Here is a 19,843-nt window from a genome sequence, read left to right as displayed (position 1 = left end):
TCAACTAGGCGCAGAGTGTTGTCCACTTGAGGATAGGTGTAAGAAGCTGTCCATGCCGCATTTACACTCCATGTTCATCGGCTTAATCCAAGCACGCATAGCATAGAGGACGGCCATTGATATCCATGTACTCTAAGGGTAAGGCAGTCAATGATCATAGCAAGGCTACAGCGGCAGTCTCACCCTACCTACACACTGTGAGTGCTAGAGATAACATGCAAGGCTCATAAGTGTGTGCACTTTCCTCATTCAAAAGTTGGTATTCGATTGACATTCGATGACCGAGACGAAAGGTATCAACACACGTGGATACACTAATATGTACAAGAAATGTATGAGGTAGGGTAGCTAGTAGCTCACGACCCACCCACCCCCCCTTTTCTCCGAAGTAAACATGATAAGATGGTCAGATCTTGACGTTTGAAATCTCAAACGTCTGGACCTGGTTGGTGTTGAAGTACGACCAGAACTTGGTGCCGCTCTGCGTAGTATCAGCCGGCACAGAGACATACTGCTGGCCACCGCTGGAAACCACAGTCGACCACCTCGGGATAGTCTGGCCGTCCTTGCCGGGAGTAGCGAACTTTGACAGGTCGAAGTTGATGTACTGCGCGGCGCCCCAGTTCACAGCCACGATGATGAGCTTCGACTTGGCGGCATCATAAGCAGCAACGACGTGGTCGGAGCCGCCGTCGAGGATGCGCATGCCATCGCGGATGTGGCGGGAGAACTGGGCGAGGGCGTAGTACTTCTGCTCGACGTTGCTGAGCGTCACGGCGTCGTTGTCGCCGTTGACGAGGCCCCAGCCGCCGCCGTCGATCGCCTGCCAGTAGACCCAGGCGGTGGGGTGCAGCCAGCGGAAGTCGAGGATGAGGTTCGAGACGAGCTGCGCGCCGGTGGCGTCGTTCTCGCCGTACTCGCTGTTCCAGATCTTCTTGCCCGCGTTGGTGGCGAGCGTGTACAGGCCGCTCCGGTCACCGCTGCCCTTCTGGTAGCCGTGGACGTTGACTCGGCCCAGCTTGCCGACTGCGGTCGAGCCGAGACCCTTGAAGGTCGAGACGGCGCCGTCGTAGCTGTTCTCGTCTGATGCGGCGACCAGGGCGGATGTCAGGCCGACGGCGTCGAGCTGCGAGCGCATCAGGGGGATGGTGGCGGCCTGGGCGGCGACGCTGAAGTGGCAACCTTCTTGGGTGCCTGTCTTGCCGTTCCACCAGTTTGAGATGGGCTCGTTGAACGGCTCGACGCTCTCGAAGGTGATGCCCCAGCTGCTCTTTGCGCGTGCGGCGACCTGTGCGAGGTAGAGGGCGTGGTCCTGTTGGTTCCAGGTCTGAAGGTTGTCGGAGGAGCCATCGTCGCTCCCGGCAGGGTTCTTGTTGTACAACATCCACCACATGGGTGCGTTGCTGAAGAGCTCGAAGCGGTTGGCTCCGTTGGCCTTGGCCTTGGTGAGAGCTGTCCTCTGGTTTGCATCGACATCCCAGTGCTGTGAAGTCGTTCATGTCAGTAATGGTTCGACACTATGTTCCTGACTATTTACTAGCACTGGCAGCTAGTATCTTGGCGTTAAGATTGAGACACCTTGACGCCGGGAGCCTAATAAGTTATTCGGGACAAATATTTAAATGGAGATTTCCTTACCCAGCTAGATGAGGCCGGGTCCTTGGACGCCCAGTCCCACCAGAAGCCGTCAATTTGACGTGACTTCTTCATGGTGGACGGGGTGACCATCTTGGTACCGTTGTATGTGTTGCTGCTGCACGCTCCAGCATTGTAGCGAGCAATGTTGAAACCCAACCCGGGCACGCTTTTCGAGCTGAAGGTCGTGTTGTCCAGGCTGAAGAACATATCCGAGAGGTCATCACGGTTGCCAAAGGCCTTTGCCCACCAAGCCAAGGACACACCCCAGCCCTCCCATGTCCCCCAGTTGGAGCTGGCGTTGATGGTCCATGTCTCGTCTGCAGAGGCAAGGCCGCCCAGTGCGGCGGCAATGAGTAGTCCCTTGTGCATGGTGATCTTGGGTATACACAGCCTGAATGACCAGAAGACAGTGGTTGTTCGGCCGATACAAGGGTCAGATTGTACAAGCACTTGCTGTCTTATACAAGTGCTGCCCTCCAAATCTGGGGAAGCCGGCTCCGAGCCCCTTGTCGGACGGGAGCAGATTCGGCGGCTAGTGAGCGGGAGTATGCAACGACCTCGGGACGTTAGCCTCAAACGAGAGGGAAGCCGGTCGGTAGTGGTCTGGTGGGAACGAATGCGACGCTAACAAGTAAGCCGCTCGAATAAACAAGAGTTCCCCCTCTTGGACAAGAGCTGTCATGTGAGCGTGCTCTCCTCTACACTAAATAATGGCCAGTCGTGGGCAGGCGTGGGTGTGCTCAAGTGGGCCACGCCCCATGGGTGGCGGAGCATTTGCTCGGGGCCACATCCTCCTTTTGATCTTGGGCTCATCTAAATTGCTGTTTTTGCGGGGAAGCGTCGACGACAGCCTCACGCGCGCACGGGTACGACCCCACTTACCACACCGCGACGTTGCTCTCGGGGTATTTGGTCGCGTTGTCTGGGTCCCGCGAATCAACGTGATCCCCCCCTTTCGAACCACCATTGTGACCATTCTTTCACTCTAGATGTCACCTCACGTACCTTGCAGCATTTCGCCTTGCACGTGTGCTGACTAGATTGATTGGAGAGTTGCCAAATTGAAAATGAAAACATCCACAATGCCAGCGATCAGCACACTGCGAGTCATGGCCAACCCGCTTCCTTCTCGTGTTTAGCGATCAATCTTGAAAGCGTTCTTTTCCCCCATCCTAAGTGGAGAGCAGGGTCATTGAATAAGCTAGCGTGATGACCGACTCATTTGACTACACGTGTAGGCGTTGACGACGAGTTGTGGATGTCTGTCAACCTTGGAACCCTGACAGTGAAGGCAAATAACCATGAATAATCAGACACAAGATACCATGGAGGAGTTGAAGTACACTACATGGGCACTGAAGAAATAAATCGAAACCACATGAAATGATAAAAGTCTCAGGCCAATATGCTGGCCTCTCATATAGCAAGTATCGGACCACTTTTGACAACTGCCTACCTAGGTATCGCAGTACGTGGTGATCGAGGTCACAATGGGGCGGGAAATGCTGAGGCAAGAGTGGGTCTATTGCCATGCGGTTCCAAGAAAAGGAACCCATTCCACGGATAGTACTGCTCCACATGTGATCGCAGATCTGAACCTTAATACTAGGTATGCCTGCAGGGCCAACTCGAAATCCGATAACAGAATTCCGAAGGAATTTCGGCGCCGGATGAATCTGATCTACGATAACCGAGTATTATTCCTGACATGCCATGCTGCTCTGTATTTGCCTCATCTCTATGTATCCCGAGATCCCCCGTCTAATATCTATCCCAATAACTTCCTTCCCTTACTATTCAAGTTATCCACCACGTCGTCACCAGTAAGCTATCTACGCGGTAGCCACACGTACACTAATTCGGCGTCCTGAGCTTCGTCGGGAAGTTGGACATCTCCTGATACACCGCAAACATACCCGTGCTGGGCTCATCATTCGTCGCCGGCGTCATGATGGGCGTGTCGGGGGACGCCGCGTCACACACGGGCTGCAGCTGCGGCGGCGGCGGCGGAGGAGGGGCCACCATCGCGGGACGCCTCAGCGCCGCCCTCCTCTCCTGGTTGTCCCTGGCCATCTGCTCGGAGCGGCGGCGCTCCCACGCCTGGTCCGCCTCCCTCTTCTTGTACCGGTCCCTGTACCTGTCCCTCAGGGCCGAGAGCGTGAGGTCCCTCGGGGCAAAGATCTGGTACATGCCGCACTTCATGTAGACCCAGCGGAAGATGTCGCGCGACACTCGCCAGGGGTTGCCGAAGGCTAGGTAGTAGGTTACTGCCACGATGCCGAGGGAAATCGGCACTGCGGCTGTCAGTGAGGGCTTTGGTGAGTTCTGGGTTTGTTTGCGTGCTTCATACTCATCCATTTGAATTGGTCGGCTAGTGTCATCGGGGAGTCTCTCCCTGCGATCTCCTTGTTGTTCATTCCGAACACGCTGGATATAAAAGACATTGGCAACTTGAAGCAATTTCGGTGTTAGCGAGAGCAAAGCGTGCCTGCATACATGTGGGCAGTCTACTCACGAAGACAACAGTCACCACCGTGAAGACCAGGAGGGTGACATTTTGTTTTCGGGTATCTTCTGCCTCCTTCATGGACTGCCAGGCTTGCACGACAGTAACTTGCTGCTGTTTCAATGAGATGAGGTAGTCCAACTTGGTTTGTTAGCTCACTCCGTAAAGACCAATGGGGCAGACACGACCGAATGTGGACGCACGCTGGTTGATATTCCTTCCGCGGTATTGGCCATATCTTCCAGGTCCTGAATACAATTGCGGAGATCAGCGAGTAGTGGCTCCATCTTTGCAATGCTTGTTCCCGGAGAGAACTGCTGCATACATTTCTCGAACTTTTTAAACACCTCCAGCTGCTCTTTGGTGATGTGAAGCATGATCTGAAGGTCCCTGAGAACGCTCTTGATCTGGCCTTGGAGCTCGCCTTCCTTTCCGATGTCGAGAAATGGTACGATGAGATCACTCAGACCGTTATCGACGTCTGTATGTGCCAACCGGGAGAATATTCTAGCCCATTCCCAGTACTGCTCGGCGCCGAAGGAATGCTTGGTTGCCTGGAAGAAGAATACGTCAGCAGGTGGACCTATACCTCTCATCAGACCACACATACCACGTCGCGAATCGCTTGCCTGAACAGTGACATAACAAGAATCGTACCATCCTGAGGCTAAGGTGAAGTCAGTACATCGAATTCTGGTATTTGTGATACGAGAGTCCAAGGGGATAAAGAGGGCGTGCCTTGATCCCACCCATGGAGGCTTTGGACGTTTGCACTTCAGTAAGAATAATAATGGCCAGGTCAAAAACTGTGCGAACGGTTCCTCTGCCGCTCTTCAGAACAGCATCCCGGATCCGGCTGTGGATCCCTGGAAGATGATTGTGATGGCTGAGATCCCCATGGTCCGGGAAACAGGTGATGATCGTCTGGTCATCAAGTATCCACATCCAGAGCTGATCAATCATCATCACACGAGGAAGCTTCCGTATTCTTTCTCTCCATTCTTTTGTGGACGGGTCGACCGAGTGGAAGTCCAGTTGTTTGGGCCGGGTTGCGCGGTGGATGACCTGGTCCCTCGCACTTGCGTGCCAAGACAAGCTGAGCGTCCACTCGTTGGTCTGCTCGAGGGTCCTGCGCGGGTGAAGGGGTGGATCGGCGTTGAGATACTTCCTGATCAGGCTCTTCTCCCTGTGCGTCGACATTGCCTCGTACAACGCGGCAGCATCGAACAGCACCTGACCAATTTCTGTCCCAGCCATGACCCTGCCGCCCCCGTCCGTGCTAAAGACCGACCACAGAGGGAGCCTGCGGAACCGGCCTTGCCGTTTCATGATGTTCGCAAACGCACTCGTGGCTGTTCTCCTGGGTGGACCAGACGATACCACCCGGGGCTTCTCCGGGTCTCGGTTCTCGAGGCGGAATTCCGAGCCGGGCTGGCGGCTGTGGGCGTTGAGGAGCTGCAGTCCTCTCTGTCTTACTCTCCGCATGCCCCTCAGCCTCTGCTCGTTCAGGATCTTGTCTCTTTTGAATTTTTCCTCCTCCTTCTGGACTGCTTCCGATATCTTGGCCTGGTGCCGGGCTGTGTCCCAGTGAGGATATGGCATCTGTGCAATAGTCTTAGCTCCCGGGCTCAATGCGTCGCCAGACAAGGTTTCCTACAAACAAGGCAATACTCTCCCGGTTATCATCTGCGATCATACATGTCAGCACTGTACAGGGCGTCCGTTCTCAAGTTGTTTTAGAGCATATGAACAAACCTGTGGGTCCATGGATTGCCTCGCACATTGGCCCAAGGAACTTCCCAGTAACTGAGGTTGACTGCTGCTGGCTTTTCCAATGTCTTGGTGCGAGGAGCCCCTGATCTAAAGGGAGTGCATTTCCTCCATGACCGCTTAATGTTCCACTCTGGGGGGTGATATTCGGCTGGGCGGGCGGCTGGGCGGGCTTCTGGTTGAAGTAACGTTTTATTGCCCGCTGCAGATATGTCAGCGTCCTTATCATCAGGCCAGTGACCGCTCGACTATTCGGCGACCAGATACCTATAGATGACATACTTCAGCCCACTGCGAATAGTCAATATGAGTGTCGGAATACGTGGGAGCCCCTTTTGCATTTCTATGCGCCACTTACAAGCATATTATTTGCAGGGAAATGGAAATGATTGATGGTCCCCTTTGGCGGGGTCAAGGCGCTGTCCTCCTCATCCCCGTATATTAGGTCTTTCACTGACACCCTGTAGCATGGGAACTGCTCGTGGAATCTGTCGTCCGTGATTTCGCGAACTAATCTCCCATCTTTGAAACGAATGAGGTAGGCGTTGGTGTCAACGTCGGGATCATACTGCTGGAGGCGTCCGGCTCCGCCGACTACTCTTTGCGACTTGTGGTTGTCTGCGAAATGCAACGTCCGTAATTCTCTGACCCTTCCTATACCTTCTTGGAAATCCCTGCCTTTTCTCCAGTTGGTTAAGCTGTTGCTGAGGTTTTGGACCAGTTGCCGACCTTCACCGGGGTCATTCTCGAGCACTGAACGCAGATATTGGATACGTTGCAGCCTCGTGTCGACCTGCCTGGCCTGCTCGGCGGGTAGCGATGCCAAATACTCCTCCCGCTGGAAAAACTGTTCGCACCCCAGATAGTGGAGGAGGAAGTCGCGCGGCCTGTGGCGCTCGGCACTTAGACATGTTGGGATTATGTCGTGGTCTTCCATACGCAGAAGGAGATCAGCGAATTCCACCGACATGGCATCGAGGAGCCGGCCTTCCACGCCGCTTTAATTGAACCGAGTGACATGAGAGCGTTGACCGCTACAAGGCGGGGATTGAATCAACCGGTGCGCATTGCGGTCTCGGACGACCTTTTCAATGGCTATCAATGCTTGAGCAAGCGGTGTTTGTTCTCGGTGTTCTACCTGTCGTGCTTGAGACAGATGTCAGCTCCAGGTCGCGCTACACAGGCGGCTGAACCATCCAAGGTCATTTTCACGCATCATGGGACCGTCATTCACGCGGCCACATAGACAGAATCCACTGATTTGGCATCGAAATTAGAAGAGGGAGATCTAAAGGAGCAAGCTAGCATTTCTTTTTTTCCCCATTTTATCTTCTACGAGTCCTTCTAGACGCAAGCAAATGAGCTGATGTTGTCGTGAGGCGTCCAAGACAATTGGGCAAAAATGTGGTCTTGCTCCCTGTGACAGTCTTGGCATTGAATATTCAACACCGATTGCTATTCATCATTGACTTGGCGAAACAACCACTCTCTGTCCTTCAATCTCGATCAGGAGTATTTCAAATCCAGTAATGCCGCATCTGGCCCAAGCCCGGGCGTTGACGGGGAGCACTGGAGAGGCTTGATGGGACCTGCAGTGACGTGTACATGCTATTGTTTCGATGCGAGACATGGGCGTCACGTCTACGCCGTGTGCAATCTCAAAATCACACTGTCACACGGTCCGAATTAAGATGCCTCTAGCTGCCCGGTGCCTGCCTGCGATCACCGGGTTTTCGTCGACGTTCCTGGCAGGGGAAGTCTTGTCTCACCCGAATCGCGCCCGCGGCCACGTCTGGACCATCGTCCTGCCAATGCAGATTCGGGGTACGCGAGGCGTCGTTGCGATGGCGTTCGGCCTTTCTGAGGATCAAAGTCAATAATGTCGCACAGGTAGCACCGCCATAAGATGTGGCCCTACCAAGGTGGTCGCACGGGACTCAGGGGTGTCTTGGCCGAATTGTCTCGCGGGAATTCGGAGCCGAGCCCCACGGCGATGGCAACGTTGACCGGATTCTCGTTTCTCTACGAAGCACAAATGCGTACCTTGTAGAGCCTTCACCCGCGGTGGCCCCCGGTCCAACGGAATACCTGAATAGTATATTCTCATCATCAATGGTCATGATCTAAGAACCGGGATGCCTTATGGAGTTTTTATCGAATCTCGACCTGAAACTTTCATTCTTCTTGTTTTTGCCAAGAGGGCGCTGGCTCACTACCTAGGGTAGGTACCTACCTAGGTACTTAAGTAGGTACCTGGGTATTTCTAAGTACTTAGTTAGGTCCTGTGTTTCCACAAGTTGCTGTATCGCCATTGCAACGACAAGGAACCAGCCAGCCCGGTCTACCCTAATCGTCGAAATTGTGTGCCCCTAAAAAGAACCCAGCGAGCACATTTATGGCCATGCAATACCGTTCCAATTCCGTAATGCTTAGCCATCGTGCTTCTGCCTACCAAGCTGCGCACGCGCGTTCAGCTCTGGCTGATGCCACGAAATATCTTCTTGCCTTCTCGCAGCTTCTCGGTCTGGTCCGTCAGATAGTCCCTCTTCCGCTTCGCCACCGAAGGCTCAGCGACCATGCTCTCGATCTTCGAGCTCGGAATGTTGAGGGTGACCATGGGCGAGAATATGTTGTGTAGGCCGCGGACGATGTGCCGCTCAATCACCTGCGTGGTGATGTTGGCAATGAAGGTCTTTTGCTGAACCTATTCGGGATACATTTCAGAAATAGCACAGAGTAGAGAGTATTTCAGGGTGGTTCATACCTGGTAGATGGCAAGCAGGCAGTCCAAGGCTTCCTCGCAGCTGAAATCCTCCATGTCGGCGGTGGTCGCATTGCCCCAATTGTTCACAGCAGTCTTGATGACGTCCTTGGCGCTGGCATTCCATATGGGGCAGTTCGTGTCATCCGGAACAAAGTCTCCCAGCTGCTCGAGCATCCGCTGTTGCCGTTTCGTGTGAACAGTGTCCGTGTAGTAATGGTTGTAGTTGATTGGAAAGTCCCTGACATCAGTCAAAAGCTTGTCGAGCTCCTTCAGGGCGTCTTGGGAACGCTGCTGGAGGGCTGGGGCAACCAGGGACGACCTATGAGTAGAGAACGTTAGCCACGGAAGGATGAGTTTAAAACATGGATGCGACTGACCAAACACGAGCTTTGATGTTCGTTGGAGCAATGGATGTCAAAATAGCAGAGACGAACTGCTCGCACATGTTGGCGACGCTCTCGATGTGTGCAACTGAGAGCTTCTCCCAGGCCTCGGACTGCTCCCAGAAAAGTTCCGCAACCATGTTGGGGTTGAAAGTTCCGAGCAGCTCTGTGCCACGCGCACGCTGGAGGACACTCTTGACCCATTTCAAGGCGTCTTTCTTGCAGAGCGCTTTGGGGTTCTTCGACGACGTCGACTTGGACTCGCTCAGCTGAATTTCATACTTGTGGCCCTTCAGTCGAAACTCGTCGGCAAACTTGGTGTTGGCCCACTGAATGATAGCCCGGATTCGACGGATCGGGATGTCGCAGTCCTTCACGATGGATTTGCCCTTCTTGAACCAGGCGTTCTCATAGTGGCCACTCACCCCGGCCCGGCACAACTCGAAAGATTTCAAGTTCAGGTCCGCGAAGAACTCGCGGCACTCGGACTCGGTTGAACGCGGCATTCCAAGCAGCTGCAGCTCGTCTTCCGCAGTCTTGAGAGCTTCCTCGATATCCTTCTCAAGGCGAGGCAGCTCGTTCTTGACATGCTCGAACAGCAGCTGGCTGAGTTTCACCCGAAGAGTGTCGATGCCGACGTTCTCTTTAGGAAGAGATTTGAAATTGGACGTAGTGAAGAACATCTTCTCAGATAGGTTGCGCTCGTCGATGGAAAAGTTGGACTCTTCAAACTTTCGGTTTTTGATTACGTGCCAGCCGAGGTTGAAAATAACGTCCTCATTGCGAGCGAGCTCGAGGAACTTGGACTCCGAGCCCGAGCCAGCACTTAGAAGATCAGGCTTCGTGATGACACCAAGGGTTCGCTTTTTTGCATGTCAGAATGAATTACCATATCTCTTATTGTTGAAGACAAGGGCAACTTACCTCGCCGCGCGGATCGAACTTGCGGACATGCTGGAGGATCGGCTGATTAGCGGCGTCATTGGTTGCAGAGACAACGGCCAGACAAATGGTCCTATGCTGTTCAATGTAGCGCTCCGTGATACCCGCGACCATGGCGACATCGGCATCGGATACACCCCTGGTTGAAGACTGAATGATACCTGGGATGTCCACAAGAGTAAGCTGTGGGCGGTCAGGCCCCTGAATCTTGATGCTGAGGGTGTCCTCTGCAAAGGCGCTCTGGCCGTCAGAGATGCCCAGGATACTCATGGCCTTGTCCATGATGCGTGGAAGCTCTTTGAGGTCCGTGATGGACTCTGAAAAGTTCTTCATTTTCTCTTGCTCAGACTTGGTGCGCTTCATGCCTGGAATGATCTTCAAGTCCAGGCTGTTGGTGGGCTCTCGGCGAAGACTGATCTCCGTAGCGAAGCGAGTGCAAAGATTGTCGTTCCTAACGATCAATGGTGAGAATACTTTCTGGAATAAAATTCGTGATGAAGACTGACCTTGGAAATGGAATCTCCGTCAAAGCCTCAAGGACCGAGCTCTTTCCGGAGGACTGGTCGCCGCAGACTACGATCTGAGGCAAGTCAAGAACACTGTCTAGTCCGCACTTACGGACCTTGGAGACCGTGTCGAGAACCCGGCGCTGCTCATCGGTTTGCAAGTCGTCGAGGGACGAGTTGGCGTTGATGCCGTTGGCCACGGTGCTTCCCATGTTGGAGGATGTGTCTGACTGAGAAGACTTCATGAGACAGCAAGGTAAAAGGTTCCAAATCAGCAGAATCTGAATGTGGGCCTTTTGACTGCCCAGTAGATGGAGGCAATGTTGTGAAGTGAGAAGGCGAGGGGAACTGAGTCGAAGTGGTTGTTAGCTAAAGTTGGTGGCTTAACCAACGTTGAGTCTCTATGAGAGCAAGCAACTTCGTCAAATCAACCTGGGCCACCAAGAAGCTTGCGAGATTTACCTCAAACTTTGGCCAATTAGTCGCACGGAAGAGCGAGCAGGCTGACAGCGAGTGGGCTGTGTTTGGTGCAGGGGCCAAACTGACCGTTGAATCAAGAGGCCTCGTGATTTTCGACGGGGCTCACTCAGAAGGTTGGGCAAAGAGTTGTGTAAAATCTCGCAGAGAATACTGATGCCAAGTTGAGCGAGCTCTGGTTCCTTAGAGAGAGAAGCAGGGTGGAGGAGACGGAAGAAGAGTGGAGGCCTGCGAAGCGAATGTTTTCAGCCTGTTGTTAGAAGTTGGACGATAGAGAGTAAGTGAAAGTTTCCGTTCAGAATACCGGAGCTCTCCTTTGCAAACTTGGCGAAGCAGACGAAAGCAAGTTAGGCCAGTGGCCAATTTTGGTTTCGCTCTGTGTCCAGGAAGGGAAGAAAGATGCTGCTAGTGACTTCTCCTTTAGCTGCAACAGGCTGAAGCCAGACTTCAAGTACTAAGTCGGGGGATTGGAAGCGGACTGCAAGCAACCGTTAGTGCCTCAAGGTCACCTGCACATGTGGGAAACGCCTTGCCACTTCTGATTTCAGCAGTTGTGTATTTTCATGGCGAGTGGCCATCCACCAAACCTTCAAATTGTCGGGGTCTATGAAGAGCTGTCTATGAAGCCGCAGCTTTTGCTGGGATGCCAGTCCAGGTATCATCGAGCAGCCACGTCCCCGCGGGAGAATACTTCAAGACCGCCCCGTCCATGACATAGCCGAACCGAATATAATCCACAAAAGCCTGAGGCCCCCTCTTCCAAAAGAAGCTGTCCTTCCCATGCGCATCGCCGAAATACACACGGTCCCGCTCCACGTCATCCACCAGCATACTGATGCCTTCCACCCCAGGGTGAGGCGTGGCCCACTTGAATGTGATGTTGGAAACAGAATTATCGAGGGTCTGCCCGTAGACCTCAGGCTCCAACATGGTCGGTATAGGTGCCGAGTCCGAGACCGCCTTCTCGACAGGCGCCGCCACCACCTCTGCCGGCTCCGAGCTGGACCTCCACCGGAACAGATGGGCCGAAGCGACCGAGGCGATCCAGACAGCCCTGGCACCCGCCGAAGGCGTGATCTGGAAGAACAAGACCGTGTGCCCAACCGTGACCCACGGCAGGGCCCAGCTGCGGTCGTTGACCTCGGGGCACGCGCCGAGGACCTCCTCGTTGGTGGTGGGGAAGTTGAACGCGAGCGGGAAGTACGTCTTGACAGACAGCGACGCGACGCCGTACATGTCGGTGCCCGCGAACGAGTTGGTCTGCCCCGTGCGCTTGACCACGCCGCAGCCGCCCCTGGAGTCCTCCAGCACGCCGGCGTGCACGGCCGCGGCGCACATCTCCGAGTCGCCGCGGTAGATGGGCCCGCCGATGACGACGGGCCGCGCCGTGACGTCCTGGTCGCCGGCGAGGTGCGGCGCGCCGCCGCGGGGCGCGTCCCGCACGCAGTTGGCCGGGCAGCGGAAGCCCATCGTCTTGGACTCGAACACCCCGCTCGTGTCGGGCACGCACCTCTCGCCGCCCATGCCGCACGCCTCCGGGGAGGGGAAGAAGGCCTCGCCGCACGCGAAGTGGCGCACCGGGAGGTTTCTGCGGGTGGAGGGTTCCAGGAGTGGCGGGTTTGCGCTGCCGGAGAAGCTGATGAAGATCAGGGCCCATGAGACGAACAGGATTGAGCATATGACGACCTTGTTGCGGGTGGACAGTCTCGTCTGCGGCTTTGGTCTGAGGTGGTGGTGGTCCTGCTTTGCGAAGCTGGCGGCTTCCGATGTGTTTGGCGTGAGATGATCCATATTGGCAGGTGATGTATCAAGCGATGGCGGAGGGAGAATATGCTAGCGAAGACTGTCGTTGTCGACGCCGACACGGCCGGGAGATCAAGACAGCTGGTGTTTTCCAGATTCTGGGGCGCAGTCATCGAGTTTGGGGACGATCGAGCATATATGGCTTCGTTCGTCCAATGTTCATGACGCCCAGGAGCACTCGAGTCTCGTCTCGGAAACAGCTTGAAACGCGTGGCTGACCCTGGCCTAGTCGCCAGGAGGCTTGCGCTTGGTCCCTCACTGTCCTCGGCGCCAGATGCTGAGGGATCTAGGCCGGGTGCAGGCGCCGGCTTTCGACCTTGGGGGCCTCATATTGGTCCAACAGCCTGCACCGCCGTCGGAGTGTTGATGTGCAACATCGCTTCGGTCTGAGGTCCTTCGTCGGTGGTCGACTCAGGCCGCCTGGCTGAGTCCTAACACGCAACGAAGGCGACAGAGGAAATTGTTGAGGTTGTAGAGGTTGAATTCAAGCGTAAGGGAGACCTTAGGGTTCACCAAGACAACTGCACTATACAGGTGTTGCAACTGATGGCGTCAACACCAGCCGAGCGAGGATGACCCAAAAAGCAGACGTCAAGTTCGGAGCTTCCAGAGTTGTTAGGTCGAGGGGGGGGCTTCCCAGGTCCAGGTGTTCGAAGGGTTGGGGTTAAGCTTTCCTTGGCACATACATTACAGGTTGTTGATGAGAGAACTCGGATGTGTGGGCACCCGCGCCATCAACGAGGATGCCATCTCAAATCAAAGTCCTGCTGTCCAGCCCACGAATGCACCAACGATCCGCTTCTTGAATGCTCAAAATTCGACGGAACGCCTGCGATCGCGGCAAAGGGGTGGCAGCATGGGCCTTGTCAAGCTGCCCAACGAGCTGATCCTGATGCTCGACGATTGGGCCGATGTCCCGACTCTCGCTGCTCTTGCACGCACCTCTCGGCGGCTACATGACCTCATGAACCCCGTGCTTTACCGCCGCAGTGCCAAAGAACAACACTCGAGCGCTCTGCTGTGGGCTGCTGAGAATGGGTTGGTCGAGACGGTGAAATTATGTCTCTCCCACGGAGCTGACATCAACTTGCCCTTGTCCCTGCAGGAAGACGCTCAAGTGGTAAGAAATGACCCCTCGGTATTCCACTGGGCGCTGTCTCGCTGACAGGTGCGGCACTCAGGGGGATGTTCCGGCGTCAGGGACACCACTTCACTACGCAGTACGGCGAGGGCATGACGATCTCGTCGAGTACCTTCTCGACAATGGCGCAGACCACCAGTGCTGGTGCACGCACCTGTGCGAGTGTGAAATTCCAGTGAGCGCGGACATCTTGCACGGGGTTAAGACTTGGACTTTCCACTGGTCTCCACTACACCTGGCGCTGTGTAAAGACCACACGTCGACCGCCAAAATGCTCCTAGAACGGGGCGTCTCCTGCAAGAGGACACTCCAGGTGTCCTGGGGCCATGGGCCGACGGCGAAGGAGCCATACTCTACTACCTTTAATGTGGTACATGAGATCGCCATCCACAAGAGCGCGGAAGTTCTCGACTACATGATCGCCACGAACTACCCCTTGGGACCCCTGAGCGGCGTTCAGACTCTGAATGGTAACACACCGCTTCACTATCTCGCGATCAAGCATTCGCAGCATTCGTTCACAATTTTATCCCAGCTTCTAAACACAGTAAGCCCTCGCCTCGACACAAATAACGACAGCTTTCTCAGACCCATCGAGTGCTTTATCCAGGCGGGAGATATCGAAGCGGCACGCCTCCTTTTCTCGCTTGGCGCTCGCCCCTATCAAATAGACTCGTGCATCCAGTCAGCGGCTCGGATAAACATCCGAGAGTCCGGCCAGCTGGGCCGCGACCGCATGGAAAGGCGTAATGAGCTTTTCCTTTGGCTCTTGGATCATGCTATGGCTAATTGTTTCCTCTTACGTGATGTCAGCGAGAACTATATCATCGCCGGTAGATGGCATCGTGTTTTCTTCGCCGCTTCCAAGCAGCCGGCCTTGCTACAAAGGCTCCTGGATGAGGGGTTCAAGCCCTCCCTCTTGACTCGCGGTCACGGCTTGCTCACGGCATTGGTTCAATTCTTGACAAGGGTCAAAGGCCTGGATAGCGATCTGGCGCGCTCTTGCTGCGGGTCCATAAGGCTGCTCACCCGGGCGGGCGAGCGGTGGGACGAGCGGACAACGACCACCAATTCCATTTCCACGACCCCTTTGGAGTATCTTGTCAAGCACTGTGGCCACGTGGCTCGTGAGGTGCGAGAAACCTTGATCGGTTGTCTCTTGGACACCCGGCCACCGGAAGAGACAGGGGCGGAGCGGGCGCACCTCGACAGCTTATGCCAGTATGCCTTGGGGCAGGGCGACACACAGACATGTGAGGCCTTGATCCGGCATGTAGCTAAAAGCTCAAATTCCTACAGGCGCTCGAAACCGGGACTTCAGGCCGAGACAAGTGCGACACGTACCTCTCCTATCCGTACACGTTCGAGATGTAAACGGACCAAGGAGACCACTTGACTGGAATACAATTGTACCTAGGGCTGTCCTCATGGAAGATATATACACCCATTAACCTTCTTCCTTTCAAATACCTTACATGCGTGCAATAACTTCTCGCCGCCTTGTTTCTCTGTTTACCTGCGATGTATCCTCCATTGCGTACGGTTTGCTCCTAGTCTTCCCTACTTCACAAGCTGTGGGTCGAGGCATGCAAACTGAATGACCATTTCGGAATGTCTCATTAATGGAACTTCTATGGAAGCAGAGTTTGAGAACCCTCAGGCATTCGCAATGGCTTTTGCAAAGTCGTTCCAGTGCGTACCTGAGCCAGATATTTTCCTCGCAATAACACAAGGATCATCTGGGACTCTGTGGACTGGATCCATGGATGCTGTACTCGGTACACACCATCCAAAACACATCCCAAGACAGCCTGCACGACTGTTGGTCTCGGAAAGGAATGCAATCGCACTCCGTAAGTACTTTGCCACAAGTCTTGGTTGTGGACCGAGGTGTTCCAATGCTTACCTAGGTACCTTAGACCCCCCTCCCGAGGTCTCCAAACCCCCGCCCTCCCTCAAGCGTTCTATCCCCCTAAGTTCGGCTACTCAACTGGTCGTCCCCACCCTGTGTGACCATCTCCAAAATCGAACTCCCTACAGGCCGTTAATTACCTAGGTATATTACACGGCTCAGATCTACCGGCACCCATCATCAAACCCACAACACCACGCACTAACCTATCCCAAAATGGACCTCCCCTTCAAGCTCACAGACCCCACCCTCTTCAAGCCCAGGTGCTACGTCCACGGCCAATGGGTAGGGACCAAGTCCAACAAGACCTTCGACATAGAAGACCCAGGCACGGGGAAGGTATGGGCGTCCTGCCCCGACAGCGAGGCCGCCGACGTCGACGCGGCGGTGCAGTCGGCCCACGCGGCCTTCGGGCCCTACAGCCGCCTCACGCCCCGCCGGCGCGCGGAGCTGCTCATGGCGTGGCACCAGCAGGTCGTGGCGCACCGCGACGACATCGCGCGCATCCTCGTCTACGAGACGGGCAAGCCCCTGGCCGAGGCGCAAGGGGAGCTCGACTACAGCCTCGGGTTCACGTGGTGGTTCTCGGGCGAGGCGGACCGCGTGCAGGGCAGCGTGTTCAACAGCGCCGCGGCCGGGCGCCGCACCTTTGTGATAAAGCAGCCGGTCGGCGTCGCCGCCGCGCTGTGCCCGTGGAACTTCCCCATCGCCATGGTCCTGCGCAAGGCGGGCGCCGCCCTCGCCGCGGGCTGCACGATGGTCGTCAAGCCGAGCCCCGAGACGCCCGCCACGACGCTGGTGCTCGCGGAGCTCGCCACGCGCGCCGGGTTCCCGCCGGGCGCGCTCAACGTGCTCACGACGGGCCTGGGCAACACGCCCGCCGTGGCGGAGGCGCTGTGCCTGCACCCGCTGGTGAGGAAGGTCACGTTCACGGGGAGCACGCGGGTGGGCAAGATCATCTCGGGCCTGTGCGCGCGGAACCTGAAGAAGGTGACGCTCGAGCTGGGCGGGAACTGCCCCTTCATCGTGTTCGACGACGCGGACCTGGACCAGGCGCTCGGGCAGCTCATGGCGCTGAAGTGGAGGCACGCCGGGCAGGCGTGCATCTCCGCGAACCGGGTGTTTGTGCAGGCGGGCATCCACGACAGGTTCGTCGGGGCGCTGGCGGCGCGGACGAGGGGGCTGAGGGTCGGGCACGGGATCGAGGAGGGGACCACGATGGGGCCCGTCACGACGCCGCGGGGGCTGGACAAGGCGGAGCAGCTGCACGCCGACGCCGTGGCGAAGGGGGCGGAGGTCGTCATTGGCACGGGGAGGAGGGAGGGCGGCGCGGGGGGTTACTTCATGGCGCCGACCATCCTCACGGGCGTGACGGACGAGATGGGGCTGGCGAGGGAGGAGATGTTTGCGCCGGTCCTCGGCGTCTTCAGGTTCGACTCGGAGGAGGATGTGGTGCGGAGGGCCAACGACACGAGCATGGGCCTGGCGAGCTACGTCTTCACCAAGGATGTCGACCGCCTGTGGCGCATGTTTGAGAATCTGGAGGCCGGGATGATCGGTCTGGTAGGTTGATGATGCTCCCCCCCCCCCCCCACCAATGCTGAGCAGCTGGGATCTTTTGGCTGACCGCATGTTACGCAACGCCCAGAACACCGGGAACCAGTCCGCGGCTGAGTCCCCATTTGGAGGCATCAAGGAGAGCGGCATGGGCAAGGAGAGTGGCAAGGACGTCGCCATCAATGAGTTCTTGATCCAGAAGACGGGGACGCTGACGTTGCAGGATCACTACTGAGATGTCTTGTTGAAGGCCTGCATCAAATATCAGATTGATGGGGCACGGGGCCCAACAGATTGCGGAGGACCCTCTTCATATTTACTATGTGAAATCTGTATCTGTATTTCTTCCTTCTTGGTCGGACCGGACCCTAAATTGTAGCTTTACATTGCCACGTATTTCAACACTAGGCAATATACCCACCAAGGTCTATGTCACAGCTGAAGTTGGGCCTTGGTTCTACAATGTATCCAACATAGCCACACTTCCAAGTATTGGCTCGAAACTGCCAGCGGAGCCCGAATAACAACCGCGCTGGATCATTGCCATCCCGTCGGCGGCGATCAAGACGTCGACCTCTCCCACCTGCACATATCTGTCAGCCACGTTCAGAAACAAGAGGTCACCCCTTACGTACAAGTCAAGGAAGAGCTTCCAAAGTATGGAGAAGAGGATGCCCTGCAGTCCGTTGGCGATGATACGCGTCTTGAGGCCGCGGCCAAAAAGACCCAGGACGCCGTCCTGCAGGATAACCAGCCTGGCCGCCTCGGCTGCACGCCACACAAACAACCGTCAGCCTAATCCGCACGACCGACAAGTGGGGCAGGCGCAGGCGCAGACTCACTGTACGAGACCTGGGTGTCGTTGACCTGGCGGTAGGTCTTGATCACCCTCAGGGAGTTGGAGACGCTGTCGGAGATGATGGAGGCGCAGAAGCCGATGAAGGCGAGGCGGGCCAGCCAGATGATCAGGGGGTGCTTGGGCGGCTCCTCGATGTTCTCGGACAGGAAGTTGTACTGTCGTGGACCAACCAGCCAAGCGTCAGCCATCATCAGTCCTGGTCAGATTGCGGTCCTGATTGGATGTGCACTCACCGTCGCGAACCAGGGGTAGTGCCCGACAAAGGTGGCGGCGGCCGTGGCGAAGGCGCCCCACCACAGGCTGCCGACGCCGTTCTCCTTGACGCGCCGGCGGAGCAGGGCCGTGCCGCGCGAGCCCTGGGCCTGCATCGTGGTCTTGAAGGTGTCGATGGGGGTCAGGATCATGCGGAACGCCGCGGCGCTGGGCAGGTGGCGGAGGACGAGTCAGCCCGCCAGAACGGTAGCTATGGGGAACACGGGACAAGGGGGGGGGAGGGCTCCTCACCAGACAGAAGCAAAGATGGTCTGGATGAGGCTGGGCAGCTGGCTGAGGTAGCCGTTGGACTGGAGCAGGGCGAGGATGCCGGCGTTGGCGGCCGTGTCGCCGAACCTCGAGACGGGGCCCTGGATGAGGGCCCAGCCGGCGCCCTGGTAGAAGCGCGGGATGCCGCCCTCGGCGTAGAGGGTCTTTGTGGCCGTGGTGAGGGACGAGCCATGCCGATACTGGTAGTTCATGATGGTCCGGATCCACTGCGACCCGTCAGTTCCTGTGGTCTCGTCCGGGGGGTTCACGATGAGACGGGCAAAGACAAACCATCAGCAACAAGACCTGAAGCACCATGGCCGCAGCACCGCTCAGCCCGCCGCCGAGGGCGCGCTTCAGGGCGCCCCTGAGGTCGAACTGCAAGCGTGGTCAGCCCGTTGTATCGATACGCATCTTGTCTCGCGAGGGGGGGGGGGAGTTCTCACGTCAACATCGTCGGCGTCGATCCAGCCCTTGATGAAGACAGCAAGCACCAGCGCGCCGAGCACGGCCCACAGGACCCGCCAGAACCACCAGCTCCTGGTGCGCTTCTTGGGCCCGGGCGGCTCGAGCAGCGCGGCCTGCTCGTGCTCGTCGCGGCCCTCGTCGTGCGCGGCGGCCAGCAGGGGCGTCTCCTCCGAGGCGGCGGGCCGGGTCGGCGATCGCTCAGGCGATTTTGGGGGCGGTGTTGTGGACGACATGGCTGGCTGGCTGTGTGGGGATGGGCCGGGTAGGGTAAGGTAAGCCAAGCTTTGCCAGGCCTGCTAGGGAGAAATTTGCTAAAATATATGAGCCTTTCTTATCAGGGCATGTTGTTTCGATCTTGTGGTTGAGCGAGCGAGTGAGTGAGTGACGCTTAGAAATCCATCCGCCGGCGGGACGGGCAAGTCGTCATCCAAATCCGAAACCGCGCAAGGCGGGATAAACGGTGTGGGTCCCGTTTTCTTATCTCCGTCCCGCGATAAGCTTTTATGTCTGCTTCCCCACGCTTCGCCATCGGCCGTGTAAGTGGCGTGTATTTCAATGCCTAGGTACGTGCAGTGCATTTCTCAAGTGCGTCGTC

General features: G+C 56.4%; 6 protein-coding genes across 6 annotated transcripts; 2 read left to right on the top strand and 4 right to left on the bottom strand.

Moving 5' to 3' along the window:
- Positions 1-406: 406 nt before the first annotated feature.
- Positions 407-2,007, bottom strand: KVR01_012890 (uncharacterized protein; the record flags this gene model as incomplete). Its single annotated transcript, XM_044793756.1, has 2 exons — positions 407-1,483; positions 1,639-2,007. The coding sequence occupies 2 exons, from the start codon at positions 2,005-2,007 to the stop codon at positions 407-409; spliced, it is 1,446 nt and encodes a 481-aa protein (XP_044638046.1).
- Positions 2,008-8,384: 6,377 nt separating this feature from the next.
- On the bottom strand, positions 8,385-10,721 carry KVR01_012870 (uncharacterized protein; the record flags this gene model as incomplete). The annotated part of the gene is made up of 5 exons (XM_044789712.1): positions 8,385-8,618; positions 8,679-8,997; positions 9,056-9,924; positions 9,986-10,454; positions 10,510-10,721. 5 exons carry the CDS (start codon positions 10,719-10,721, stop codon positions 8,385-8,387), a joined length of 2,103 nt encoding a protein of 700 aa, XP_044638026.1.
- Positions 10,722-11,604: 883 nt separating this feature from the next.
- KVR01_012973 (uncharacterized protein) lies at positions 11,605-13,361 on the bottom strand (the record flags this gene model as incomplete). Its single annotated transcript, XM_044791877.1, has 1 exon — positions 11,605-13,361. Exon 1 carries the CDS (start codon positions 12,775-12,777, stop codon positions 11,605-11,607), a length of 1,173 nt encoding a protein of 390 aa, XP_044638129.1. The 5' UTR covers positions 12,778-13,361.
- A 178-nt stretch (positions 13,362-13,539) lies between these two features.
- On the top strand, positions 13,540-15,368 carry KVR01_012935 (uncharacterized protein). Its single transcript, XM_044784343.1, has 2 exons — positions 13,540-13,909; positions 13,971-15,368. The coding sequence occupies exons 1-2, from the start codon at positions 13,646-13,648 to the stop codon at positions 15,324-15,326; spliced, it is 1,620 nt and encodes a 539-aa protein (XP_044638091.1). The 5' UTR covers positions 13,540-13,645; the 3' UTR covers positions 15,327-15,368.
- Positions 15,369-15,964: 596 nt separating this feature from the next.
- KVR01_013000 (uncharacterized protein) lies at positions 15,965-17,634 on the top strand (the record flags this gene model as incomplete). Its single annotated transcript, XM_044781588.1, has 2 exons — positions 15,965-17,405; positions 17,491-17,634. Exons 1-2 carry the CDS (start codon positions 16,059-16,061, stop codon positions 17,632-17,634), a joined length of 1,491 nt encoding a protein of 496 aa, XP_044638156.1. The 5' UTR covers positions 15,965-16,058.
- Positions 17,635-17,960: 326 nt separating this feature from the next.
- Positions 17,961-19,481, bottom strand: KVR01_012863 (uncharacterized protein; the record flags this gene model as incomplete). Its single annotated transcript, XM_044782889.1, has 7 exons — positions 17,961-17,982; positions 18,035-18,167; positions 18,242-18,413; positions 18,492-18,678; positions 18,763-19,007; positions 19,072-19,158; positions 19,227-19,481. The coding sequence occupies 7 exons, from the start codon at positions 19,479-19,481 to the stop codon at positions 17,961-17,963; spliced, it is 1,101 nt and encodes a 366-aa protein (XP_044638019.1).
- Between the last annotated feature and the right edge of the window lie 362 nt (positions 19,482-19,843).

The sequence above is a fragment of the Diaporthe batatas genome (genome assembly GCF_019321695.1).
Source record: "Diaporthe batatas strain CRI 302-4 chromosome Unknown Contig00022, whole genome shotgun sequence".
NCBI classification, from domain to species: Eukaryota; Fungi; Ascomycota; class Sordariomycetes; order Diaporthales; family Diaporthaceae; genus Diaporthe; species Diaporthe batatas.
Note: the sequence above shows the minus strand (reverse complement) of the source record. Positions and strands in the feature narration are given on the sequence as shown.